This window comes from Neopelma chrysocephalum, unplaced genomic scaffold, assembly GCF_003984885.1.
Source record: "Neopelma chrysocephalum unplaced genomic scaffold, ASM398488v2 Primary Assembly neopelma1_86, whole genome shotgun sequence".
Taxonomy (NCBI): Eukaryota; Metazoa; Chordata; class Aves; order Passeriformes; family Pipridae; genus Neopelma; species Neopelma chrysocephalum.
Genome location: NW_020897748.1, coordinates 5,228,934 through 5,241,753, shown reverse-complemented (window position 1 = coordinate 5,241,753; position 12,820 = coordinate 5,228,934). Strand labels below are relative to the sequence as shown.

Here is a 12,820-nt window from a genome sequence, read left to right as displayed (position 1 = left end):
AAGGGGGAGCCTTTCCACGTCTCCGCTTTCATACCGGGCCAGCCCTCGCTCCGTCGGCCCGCGGCGCTGCTCATGTTTTCCACTGGGGGGGGAGGACGAGAGAGGGAAGACCGGGTCGGAGGAGGGAGGGGGGCAAGTTGGTTGAATTTGCGAGGGGCGAGAGCCGGCGGCAGCGGCGCGCCGCCTCCTTCCACTGGCTGGGGGAGCTGCCAATCTGTGTTGTAATCCTGCAGGAATTTCTGCGGGGTTTAACTGGGAGCCGCGGCGCCGCCGCCGCGCACTCGGGGCGGAGGGAGGGCGGCGGAGCCGGCAGCGCGCAGCCTGCAGCCCGGGCGCCCCAGCGCCGCGCAGCACCGGGCCCGCGGCAGCGGAGCGCGGGGACCAGCGAAAGGAGCGCGGCGAACCGGACCCGGGGCGCCGGCGGCCCTGCCCCGCGCCCCTCGGGCGCTGCCGAGCGCCGCCCGGTTTCTCCTTTGTGCCCGGCCCCCGGCGGCCGCCGCGCCGGCTCCGCGGGAATAATGCGGGGCGTGTGGCTGGCGCTCACCGTCACCTTCGTGGCCTGCGCCTCCGGGCAGCCGGTGAGTGCCGGGGCGGAGGGGAGGGGGGCGGCGGCAGCCCCGCGGGACGGGACGCGACGGGACGGGGGCGGCCGCCTCGGCTCCGTTGGCCGGGTGCGGGGCGCGCAGTCCCGGCCCTGCCCCGTGGCATCGTCGCCCGCCGGGGCTGGCTCGGCCGGGCATCTGTTGATTGCCGAGCGCTCTGCAAGCAGCAGGCACCATTTCCCCCGCCCAAGACAAAAAGGAAAGAGACGCTCCCCCCCCCCAAAAAAAACCCCAAAAACCACGAAGGCAGGCGGAGCACCCTGCCAGAGCCGCCTTCCAGCGAACCTCAGCCGAAGTTTGCCGCGACGACCCAGCCGCCTGCCGGCCCCGGAGCCCCCGCGGTGCGTCTTTCCCTCCTCCCTGGAGGAGGGGGGGGCTGCCCGGTGGCCGTGGGACGCCCGAGGGGCGGCGGCGCGGGGTTGGGTCACGAAGCGGGGCTTTGTAGCCGTCCCGGACCAGCGCTGGGAGCCGCCGGGCCGCCCCGTGTCTGAGCGGCCGCCCGAAGACAACGCCGCCTCCTCCCGGTTCCACGGGAGGTGAGGCGGGAGCCTTTCCTTTGCAAAATCCACCCTCCCTGGCCGGTTGCTAAAAAGAGAAAAAAAAGGCAGTAACTCCCTTTGGCTGCGCGGCTCAGGACTCCCAAAAAGCCTCGGATACGCCGCGCGGGTGCGCAGCGCTGCGCAACCCCCGGCCAGCCTCCGGCCAGCCCCGGGCCCGGCTCCGCAGAGCCCGAGTCCAGCGCTGTCCCGGCCGGCCCTTCCCCACGGGATTGCCGCGAGCTTCTCGGCATAATGCCGCTATTTACACTTTTTCCGCGCCACAAGTGTATTCGCTAACCGGGTCCTCTGCTTAATGCAATTAGCTCGCTTGCTGGGATTTGTACCTCTGGGAAAGTCTCGCTCCAGCGAACGCTCCCACCGTTTCGCGGTACGGAGCTGGAGAGGGCTGGCCAGAGAGTTTTGGTCTTTTCCATCTGTGCATCTGAGACTGTCTTGAGGGAAGGGAGCATGCAAATGACGCTGTTGCAGTGTTTGGGCAAATATTAGGAAATGATAAATTGCGAATTCAATATGAAATTAAAAAACCATGACAATTTAATCCAATTAAAATGAGCCGCTTCACTGAACTAAATAATGTCACTAGCTTGGGTTAACTTTTGAAGTTCTCTAGCTATTGTATAAATTAGCCAAGTCACAGCCCTTGTGAAATCTGGCTCATCATTAGGGATTTCTAAGGATACGATTGTAAAACACTTTTCTTAGGGACTAATTAAAAAGGGTTGGGTAGAACATCGACTGCTGTTTCCGGTAAGTATAACTGCACTGCAGAAACACCCTTGGCTAATGAGGTACAATATACTTTAATTTTATAGAAATACTGTTATTACAAAGTTCTGTGATGGTGGAATAGCTATTAAACTGCCACAGTAATTAGTAAAGTATTAAGTTTGATGGGTTTTTGCCTTAGGAGGAACCCACTGCAGCAGAGTGAGGCGGGTTGTTGGGGCATACCGGCTCAGCGCGGTTCAGGGGGCAGTGGGGAGAGCAAGGCGGCAGGAGCCTGCCTGACTCTGCTGCAGCGCCCTTGCTGCTGCCAGAAGGTTGTGGAGGGACTGACTGGAAAAGTAAAACGAGGTTGGTCTTTTTCCTTTTCTTTCACCCCCCTTCTTTTTCCTTTAACCGTGCCTGGCAGCAGCTTCATGGTCCCTTAAGGTAGGATTTTGTAGACTGGTCTTTGGGAAAAACAGATGCTAAATCCGTCTTTTCTGCAGAAGGCTTGTCCTAGTCATAAGAGGAATTTTATATGGATGCTTAAAAAAACCCTACCAGCTCGCCAGAGCACTGTCAAGTGGATTTGGCTCTAAATTTCTTCTCCTTTGTTTGATTCTATTATTTTCTATTATTATCTACGCAAAGCCTTACGGTAAAAATCTCTCTCATTTCTGATGAAGTAAATTATCCGTGAGTTTTTTGAGTGGAGGAGAGGAAAGCAGCAGATTTTGTTTCTGAAAGCAGGGAGTTCCCTGTGTTTGTTCCATGTAACCAACAAACATTTTTATTGAGGTGGGACAAGTAGATGTCAGAGCCATGTTAAAAATGTACTGGAAGTTCGACCTGCCGCTGAACCAGGGTGCAGTTTACCCGTACTGGGTGCATGCTTTGTGTGCCCTGACATGGGCTGTCGCACCGCAGATGTGCTCTGCTGCACCATGCCAGCTCCCCTGGGGGAGCAGCCCTTTGAGGACATGGCTGTGATGAAGAGGGTGAGAGGGAGTCTGACCTGTTTGTGTCAGCCTGCACCTGGTGGCAAGTGTTGCCCACATCAAAGCTGGTGGATTTCAGCCAGGGCTTGTGGAGTGCTTTGCTGCCATCAGTGCAGTGTGTGGTGGCACATCAGATTAGAGTGGGGTCTGGTAACCCCAGTGGGCCTGAAAGGACATGGGAGATTCACCCACAGTTGGCTGAATGGCAAAAAATGTGCTTTTTAGCTACCTTGAAAGTTTCTTTGCTTGTTTATAGGAGAGGAAAAGATGGTGACATGAAACTGGAAAGAAAAGGAAAACTGTGAATGAGAGGCCTGATGTTGCCTTTTAAAAGGTTGGGTTCAGTCCTGATATGTTGGGAGTCAGCTTTTGCTGATTTTAATAGCACCAGAGGGCACTGCCAAGTATCCAGCTGTAGTTGTCAGCTCCCATTCAGAAGAGGCTGATAAACCTTTCTGTTCCGTTCTAGTTTGCAGCAGTGGGACAAATGGTTTTCCAGAGCTTGTGTGACAGTCTGATCCTCTCTGCATGCCCAACTGCATGTTGAGAAACTTTGCTGGCTAGCAGGTTGTACTGCATACTGCAGCATTATGTTGCTGCTCTCCTCACAGAAGGTTAATCACATCTCTCCTCGGGAGGCTTCTGGGGTCTGGAGACTGCTTCACATTAGCTTTGCATGAGTGTGGGGTTGATTTTTGGGCTGTCAGTGAAACAGAGTGCTGGGGCATCAACTGATTGGTCTTTCTGTTTCTTCTGTAAGCATCTGAGCACTGAGTTGTTGGTATAAATAATAGTTGTTGAAGGATGATCCAAGTTAATATTTTTCAGAAGTATTTAGTATTTTAGAACGTGATGCTGTAATCTTCCTGCATTTGTTTCCAATGGTTGCTTTGGTTTTGGAATTTGGAGAATTGATAGTGTGTTGGAGAGGGGGAATGTTGGGGTTTTTTTTTTGAAAAAGGGAGTTAGACTTTGGAGATAGTAATTAAAGGAGAAAAAGGGCTGAAGAGATAGGTGGCATTTTATATTTATATGCTGTGTGTGTCTCTCCTAAGTGTGTTAAATTTGCATCATTCCAAATTTGCAAGTTCCAAAGAAAAGGGGAAGCCTTTTCCATCTTGATTTATTTCCACACTTCCCCAATTCACGTAAGGTTTTTCTTTTATTATAGAATTAATAAATACTTGTCCATTCCTTTTTGTGGCTTGGCAGCACCTGGAATCAGCCAGCAGCATCTGCCATGGCTGCTTCTTTTGCTCTGGCGGAACATCTGGGTTCTCCCATCCAACAACTGCCTGCACTGCTGTGCACTGAAAATTCTATGGAGCTCTGGGGTTTGCCACCAGTCTCAGGTATTACAGGTGCCCCTTAGATGGATGTTCTCAGGAGCCACTTTCTGGAAATAGATTTCCCTCTCAGGTTAGCTTATCTTTTAAATATTATTCTTGACCCAAGATCAAATACTGAAGAAGTTCCTCTTTTTGATATCTTAGCCCTGAGGTCTGCATTGGAACTGACTTTGTATTCAGGCCTGAAGTGCAGAGTTGTTTTCTCTGCATTTTTTCCTAGATCCTTATCAAGGAAGTAGATGAGAGCATCCTCTTCAGGAACAAGTCAGGACAAATATTTTAGGGTTTGAATTTGAGTACTGGGATTGTGATTCTTGGGCAGATAACACCTCTGTGGTAGGTTTGAGACAGTTGGTGCACCTAATGGGATAAAGATGGTGGACTCTGGAGAATGAGCCGTTAAGTCTTGGATTTGCTTGGAGTTTTGGTGGATCTAAGTCTCTACAGTCCTAAGTTAAGTATAATCTCAGGATGGCGATGAAGACCTAATTTTTTGACTAGTAGAGGTGCAAGTTATGAAAAGTCCCATGTCAAACACACAGCCATGATCTAATGCCTGCAAGGAGGATGGTGGAGAACTACCTCGCATCCTCGCTGGGGAACGTGGTGTTTTGGCAGGGAGTCCTGAGCTTGTAGAAGAGCTTGGTCCTCCCTGCAGAGCAGCCGGATGTTTGATCTCTCCATTTGCCCTGCTCCTCGTGGCCAGTTGTCTTTACAGAATGTCAAGCAGAAGCATATGGATGGCATTTATTAATTACATTTTCTCACCAAATTGACTTTTGCTATTGAGCAGTTTAAACATTTTGCTTATGGCAAAGAATTGCAGGCTTTAGTAAGGCCCAGCAGCTGAACAAAGAGCTCTTGTCTAGTTATGGAAAAGTGCTCTTTTGTCTTCTGAATAGATTCGACTAACTATGATTTTTAACAGAAATGTTGTATTTGAGGTTGGCAAGCTTATTCGAGGCCCCATATAAGACTCTACTTGACTGTAAGTCATAAAGATGCCTTCTGTGCTGATGCATTTGAGAGAGGATGCACAAGCAGTGACCAAGTGATTTGGTCCACATTCAAGTTGTTTTGCACTTTATGTTGTAGCAAGCATGAGAGAATTACTGGAGGGTGTTCTGTGAACACCTCATTGTTTGGTTTTCTTTGGTTCGTGCTTACAAGACACTAATAAACTGCTATCTGTAATCTTTTCAGCACTAGTGATTTATTCATAGGTTACATGACACTATTCAGTGATTTGGGAACAAGATTTCTCCTGCTCACATTGAAGTGTAATTTGCAATCTCTCGAGTAAAGACTGCATTAGTGTTTGACCCTGTAATAATGACAGTTCTCAGTATGTATGTTGTTTTCTTGATTAGCTCAGCCCTGGGGGATGCTTTCAAAAGCATACTAGATATTTAGGCAGAAATACAAAATATATGTAATCCTCAAAAGTATTGGAAAACTGATTGCAGTAGGAGAAAACATAGCATTTAACAACCACTTACAACAAGTGCACTTGTGCTGAACAAATTATTTTTGTCGATGTCTCAAGTAGGAGTTTCATTTAAAGTGAAATAATGACTAATAGAGCAGTTATGAATCTGCAGAAGTTGACCTTGTCTGTAGATAGGCTATTGGAGGGTAGTGTCGTGTAAGCTGTGCTTAACTACAGCCTGAGCTGGATGGTCCATGTGAAAACACTATTTTTAGTTTATGTATAAACAGCTTCTTCAGAAATCTCCCTTCTAAGCTGAACTGTTTTGTTCCCAAGGTGAATTGATTTGGGAAAGTTCAAATAAAAACCTGTTTGGCTGTGTTTCAGTTGTGAGCATGAAGACAAATATGTTGTACTTTTATGAATGGTAAGGAGACAAAGGGACTTGCAGAAGGTCAAACAGCCTGTAGTATGTGCAGGAACGGAATCAAAATGTTCAGAAGCCAGCATTGTGATTAACAACCAGAATGTATTGTCTGTATTTAAATATGGTGTTGTCAGACATGTTTTGTTCCTGTTTGATTAACCATAATAAAGCATAATTTTCTCTAGAGGTGCTTCCACACTAATGGAGGTCACTTGTCACCTTTTAGATCAGTGTGAAGTGGCCCATCCCTATTTTTCGAAATGTATTTCGTAAGTGTGACTGTCTCTCTGGACTGAGAGGACTGACTTCACAGAGCTGTAGGAAACAGTGGTGCTAAAGTAATATAGCTTGGGAGGTGAAGTACTCAGGGAGCAGTTGGGTGCGTGACCAGTGTAGCCTCAAGACAAAGGATGTTTCAAGAGAGAACAAAAAATGTATCATACTTGCTGCCACAGGAATGAATAACCTAACTAGGTCTTCCCTCTCTCCTACCTTCCCCAGGATCCTCTCTGGTATGTCTTCTGTCCTTCCATTAATTATACAAGTAGAAGCAAGCTTTCCTCTTTCTCTGGGCTGAGCTGCATTAATTCCACCTGTGGTGACTCTGCAGTACCTGCTGGAACATCTGGCTGGACACAGCACCGGGAGGAGACCGCCCAACTGCATGCATTTGATATCTTTTGGCTTTCAGAGCTGAGTCCTGTTTGCTTTTTGAACTGAGACCTGCAGGGGAAGGCTAATAATGGTTTGAATACATGACATATCTTGCAGGCTGTGGAGATGAGAGATTCCTCCTTTGCTGAGTTGTTTATCCATGCTCACTCTGGATGTGGAGATCCCAGAATCAGTGTGACTTAACCTGATTACCAGATGAAAGCCTCCACAAAGCCTTTCCATTCAAATCCCTTTCAAACATTGTGCAGTTCCAGGTTCAAAATGCAGACATGGAGGTGTGATATTGATGGTGTACTTACTATTTAAAATGAAAACCTGTAAGGGAAGCAAAGCAGAAAGGTGAAGGTAGTTCAAAGTAAAGGAAACACACTATCATTGGGACATCCAAAAGTTGAGCTTCCATTGAATATAAATTTGTCACATTGTATAAATAAAAATAGGTATGGCTTAGCCCTATAAATAATAATAATGCATAATTCCTGCAGCAAGGATGTGCATAAGATAATGTTGCTGAGAAGCAAGATTCTGAGTTTTTTTGCGGAAGGGGGATTGCAGAACATTCAGATCCTTTTCTGGTCATGGGATTGCATCTGCTCCCAGCTGGTTGCTCAGAGGCACTTGATACATGCCACTAGTGGCAGTGCAAACGTGGTAGAGGAAAGCATTTGTCCAGCAAGTAGAAGAAGCATCCATGAACATGGTGTGTGAAATCTGATTGTGTTAGTTATGGGCTTGTGTAAGTCTTATTGTGAGAAGGTGTAAGTTCCAAGTACTGCTGTGGCAGCACATTATGTTAGAAGATTAAAGCTTTAGAATAATTGGTGACTTAAGCATGTGTAGCATGTGTGACTCACAAATCTTCTTCTCCATGGCAGAACAAGAAAAATGGCTAGTCCTAGAGATAGATAGGAAAAGTTACTCAAGTGCCATTGCCATGCATATAGTCTAAATTTTTGTCTTTGGTGAGGCTGTTTATAATTTTCCAGCCGTGCAATCTTTGATTATTTCTCATCCATGAAGGCTGATCTTTTTCATTGTCACACCTAAAATGTCACAAAACTTCTTGGGGTACATTTGAAATTATGTGTTCACAGAGACTGTCTCCCACAGAGCATTCAGCACTGACTTCTCTCCAGCTGTTGTGGTTCTAGCTGGGAAGGTCTTTGAAATTTTGTGTGTGTGTGTGTTTTATATAGAACTTTATTCTACTTAGAGCTCTATTTTACATATATTTAAATTTTTTATACTGTCACGTGTGTGTCTTTTACAAAAGGCAGCATGTCTGTCAAGTGTCAGGAAAAGAAATGCCCCACAGAATATGAGTAGGACTCCTAGTTAAATAAACAGAACAAAATTGCTCTCAAAATTCTCTTGGCCTGAATTAGTGTGGAAGGAGCATCTTCTCTGACCATACTCACCAGGAAAAAAGCGTTAAACAGAAGGTGCTCTTTGAAAATTGTTTTTGTCTTGTTTCTTTACTTGTAATTTAATCAACAATTGCATAAATTTTCCTCTGTAAGTAAGATTTGATCCTCCATAGCTCCAACAGGTGCTTTGGTTGGATGCAGCCTTTCCTCTGCCCCCAAGGCCCTGTTAGGGGACAGGCATGGTCATTGTTGCAGAAGGGAGTTGGAAACGTTTTGTTCTAAAGAGAAAAACTGAGAATAGTGGTTAGCATAGGTCTGGACCTGACCTGACCAGGCTAGGAGGTCACACCAGAGCTGTTGTGACCCAAATGGACCCCTGGCTCAACTGAAATTGTCTGTCTGTGTTGCAATTGAATTTGTGTTTTCCTCTTGACCAAAATGCTTTGGTGGACATATCTTTCTGGTGCATGAAAACATGACAGAGGTCTCCAGAAATTTTCGGAGGGTTTGACAGTGAGTAGGAGGTGGATGTTTAAGACCTGTGGCAAACCATGAGATGGTTTTTGCTCTTCTGGTAGGAGCTGTGGTCCTTCCTGCAGAGCAGCATAGAGCATCCGTTGGTGTGCAGAGGGGGGAGGAATGGCATGAGGGCATTGGAAGAAGGGGCAAGTCTGATAACTGACTATAAAAAGATATATCATTTAACAACCTCAAATAATGAAGAATCATGAACATGTTTGGATAATGTTTGGATACTTCATTATCACTCGATGGCCTGACTGTGCAGGGTTTGAGGGTGAGGAAAGTAGGTACCATGGCCACCTGTTAAAAACAGACTTAACTCCTTACAGTGTGGAGGTGCTGGAGGAGACAGGGCCTTAAAGTTGAGTATTACTGGTTGTCTCCAGTCACATTGCCTGTTGCAAATGCTTTTCTCTCTGGTGCTGTTTAGCCCAAGCACCCATGCCCTGTTGAAGAGCAGGGCTGTGTCTGCAAGGGGGGATCTCTTTGCCTTTGGTGAGGCTCAGTAACAGACAGACTTTCTGCTGGGGTGAAGAGACAGAGGTGCTGCCATGCTGGGGCTCCCGGATGGAGAGAACTTCTGAGCTCCTGGTAACACAGAAGCATTGGGTCTAAAAGGTCTAAAATGGTTTGAGACAGTACTCTTGCCAGTATTGCTGTGATGAAAATGCCACTTCTTGTCTGTTTTGCAACTGTAGGGCATTAGAAAAGGGAAATTATCTTTCTTTCCTTTTGTTCCTGTTCTTACTGTAATTCACAACCTGAAAAGCTTATTCTGCCCTTGGCTGGTTTGGGTTCTGTGCTTGCAGTAATGCTGTTTTCTTGATGATATCTCTCCTACTTTAACAAAAGCTGGTGACTTGCCATCTTGATGTAGATCCCTTCTGATGGACATCTGGAACTGGTCTTCTGCCTGGTGGCATAAATTGTCATGTACCAAGAGCCAGATAAGCTTAATAGTGATGAAGATTTCCTGATACTTTTTTTGAGAACCATGAATCTTGTCAGTGGGTTAAAGAAGTCTTCGGGGCATGTGAATATTTTGTAATTCTACTGATGTCATGTGCCAGTCATTTTATTTTGGGGTGGTTTTTTTTGTTTGTTTTTTTTTTCTCTGACTTTCTCTGTCCGCACCGAAAGAATTAGACAGCTTTGGTTTATGACAAAAAACCCCAACAACCTTACTTTGGGGAAAAAAAGTGTGGTGGTTCTATAATATACAGGTAGGAGTCTCTGTGATGCTTCTTTGCTTTGCTACTTCTTGCTGTTTCACATAACATCTGAGGATCTTGCCTTCACTGGTTTACGCGGGTAAAAGTATTTGACTTGAGGAACCTGAGGAAGACTGAGGAGAAAACTTCTGGCAGGCACTGTCAGTCTTAAAAAAAGTAGGTAGGATCCCTTGTCATGAAGCTTGTGGCTGTACAGTCAGAACTGGCACAGTTCCCACATAGTAGAGTAGTTCACATGGCATTTCTGTATTTGTGATCAGAGATAAAGGGGTCCTAAGGGAGGATTAGCAGGAGTATTTTTGGGGATTTCTCCATGGCTTCCTAGAGATGCACAGAAAAAGCTAATCTCTTTCTCTCTCGTTATTTAATTCAGCTAATCTAATTGGAAAACCTCCTTAGAGCATTCTCTGGCAGCTAGCTGTAGCAGCTGCACAATTAGTAGTGTCACCTAACAGGAGAGCAAAACAAGGAGCCGTAGGAAACTGGAGTAGGATGTTTCTGTGTATCTTAACAACTCTCCCAAGGGCCAAGCTTGCTGAAGTGAATTCAGCTGTGAATTTCAAAAGCTTAAAAAAACCCAGTAAAAGTCTGAATTTTTTGAAGACTTAAAATTCTGAATGCCTCAATGAAGTAGTTTTGGGGTTTGGGCATTGTTGTAGTTTATTTACAGATTGATTTATTAATGAAAATTTACACGAACATGACTGGGATTGGTGGGCTCTATTGCCCATTCCAGGGCAGTAAAGCTGAGTGGGGAAAAGGTGTATAACTAACTGCTTTATATATCTGGGGACAATTCTTTGTCCTTTGGCCTCCCAGCTTGGCTCCTGGACTATGCTTTATTTGGGGATAGCCCTGAAGTCCATCAAGAACACGAGCTGGCATGGAGGAGAGCATCAGCCTCATCAGGAGGTGACGGAGCCACTGGCAGTGATGCTCCCTGGTTGCACAGTTCAGGGCTGTACGTAGGCACCAAGAGCAGAGGCAGGTTTGCATTTGAATCACAAACTTGGCTCTTTACAGCTTCACATCATTAATTACTAGGATACTAAAGTCACTTAGCCATACCTGTGTATTCAGGCAGCATTTAGTTAAGAGGATGTGTGGGGCAGGTCATGATTTCCTGATCTGCATGGAGTTATGTGGTTGTTATATTTGAAATGTGTGACCCATGGTTATAAAGGATAGGTTTTGGAAGCGCTATTAACAGAATGGCATATGTCAGGGACTGGAAAATCTAGGCTATTTATAATTATCCACAGGTGGAGAGGGAAGCAGCAGTGCATAATACCAGTAATAATTATCAGCAGTATAGAAGTTCATCTCTTAAGCCGTTGGGTCTAACGCACTAAAAAGTATTTGATCAGAAGTCTGGCACAGCCTTCAAATGGAGCCGTTCAAAGGCGTCCTGACCTAATTTTGCTGCGGAAGTGTGTGAGCCTTTCCTCATTCCCCTAATTTCTTGCAGAAGGTTTCAGTGATAAAGTCTTCATCGCCTACACGTGCATATATTGTACTGCAGAGCTTTTGAATAAAAGCAGCCCTTGCAGGCCAGGTGGTAAATATAGCATGCAGCTTAACAGAAAGGATGTTCAATTAAGCAGAGACGGGTCTTTCTCCTGCATTTTGCAGTTGTCAATTAGCTTTCCTTAAGACTCTTTTTTTTTATTTGCTGAATCTTTCTGTGATTAACTACAAAGTCTGAAGTTCAGTGCTGGGTCTGTCTGTGAGTAAAAGCTTCATATTACGCTGAACTTCAATTTCAGTGAACACCTCTAAAATGTAAAGCAGCTTGTAAATAGAAGTTTGCTTTCTTTTCCAGGGAAATAAATCATTACATTACAAAACATTTTCAACAGAGCTAGGTAAATTTATCATTTCAAGCATACAGCGTAAATACTTTGATTTTTCCTTTGGATAACTAAAAGCAGATGTAATGACATTATGTCTTAATGGACTTTTGTCTTCAAATAAAACGGGGGAAAAAGAAGCCTGTTTTTTTCAACAGTGGCACAATGGAGCATACTGCAGGGATGGGTAGTGCTCTGTGTTATTGTCTGTGTAGGTGTAGACTGTTTTTATTGGAAGATAGAAGCAAACAAAATAACATGAACTGAGAGCTTTTGAATTCTGACTTGTCACTTGTACAATTTCTCATGCCATTATCACCATAGTGGTGGTATAAGACTACCAGTTTCCTGGTGAGAAAAGTTACTTTTTGTTCAGTGTGGGGATTTTTGACTTGTGTTAGTGGTATTTCTGAGCAATACTGCACAATACATGGTAACTATAGTGCACTTAATTGTAATTTATACCTTAAGTTATTTATTTGCTCTCTTTCTTTTCAATCTCTTGTGCTTGCAACCTCATTAGACTGATTTTTTTTCTTTCCCTCCTGCTGCTTTCGTGCTATCAGGCAAGCCAGGTAACTGTTAGCATTGGCACTGCTCTTCAGTCTCAAGTTGCAAGTACAAGATCCAAGAGCAGAAGAAAAGGTAGATGAAAAACTGGGCAAGCTCTGGGCCTTTGCCTACCCTCAGGAATCCTTCTGCTCACTCAGCTCACGGCAGTGAAATAGAGGGGATGGGGAGGAGTTGTGAGTGACCAAAGTATTGGCAGAGCTGTTGGCAGGAAGGGAATGCTGGACTGCTGACGTCTTGGCCAGACCTTAATTCAAGGAAAAACCTGGAGGTGACTGGTCTAGGGTGGAAAAGAGTTGCTGTATCAGGGATGTTAACTCCATCTTTGACTCATCAGCCGTGCCTGTTTGACAGCACTGGAGCACACAAACCAAGCGTTTAAGCAGACATGGATGATTTGAGCACTGCATCCCTCATCCCCTTTGCTTTTTGGAAAGTGAATGTGTGGTGCCAAACTTTGTAGCTTGGCATTTCTCTCTGTTCGGTTTTTCTTGGAAGCCTTTGTGTTCTCTCTGACTGGGGAAGAATGGGAAT

The 12,820-nt window shown here is 45.6% G+C and overlaps 1 protein-coding gene across 1 annotated transcript in view; it reads left to right on the top strand.

The window, feature by feature from the left end:
* Nucleotides 1-290: 290 nt before the first annotated feature.
* The window catches only part of SDC2 (syndecan 2), a 60,131-nt gene continuing 47,601 nt past the window's right edge, over nt 291-12,820 (top strand). Inside the window, exon 1 of the mRNA XM_027692312.1 lies at nt 291-578. Within this exon, the coding sequence (XP_027548113.1) occupies nt 519-578 (60 nt within the window). The 5' untranslated portion in view covers nt 291-518. The remainder of the gene's footprint in view (nt 579-12,820) is intronic.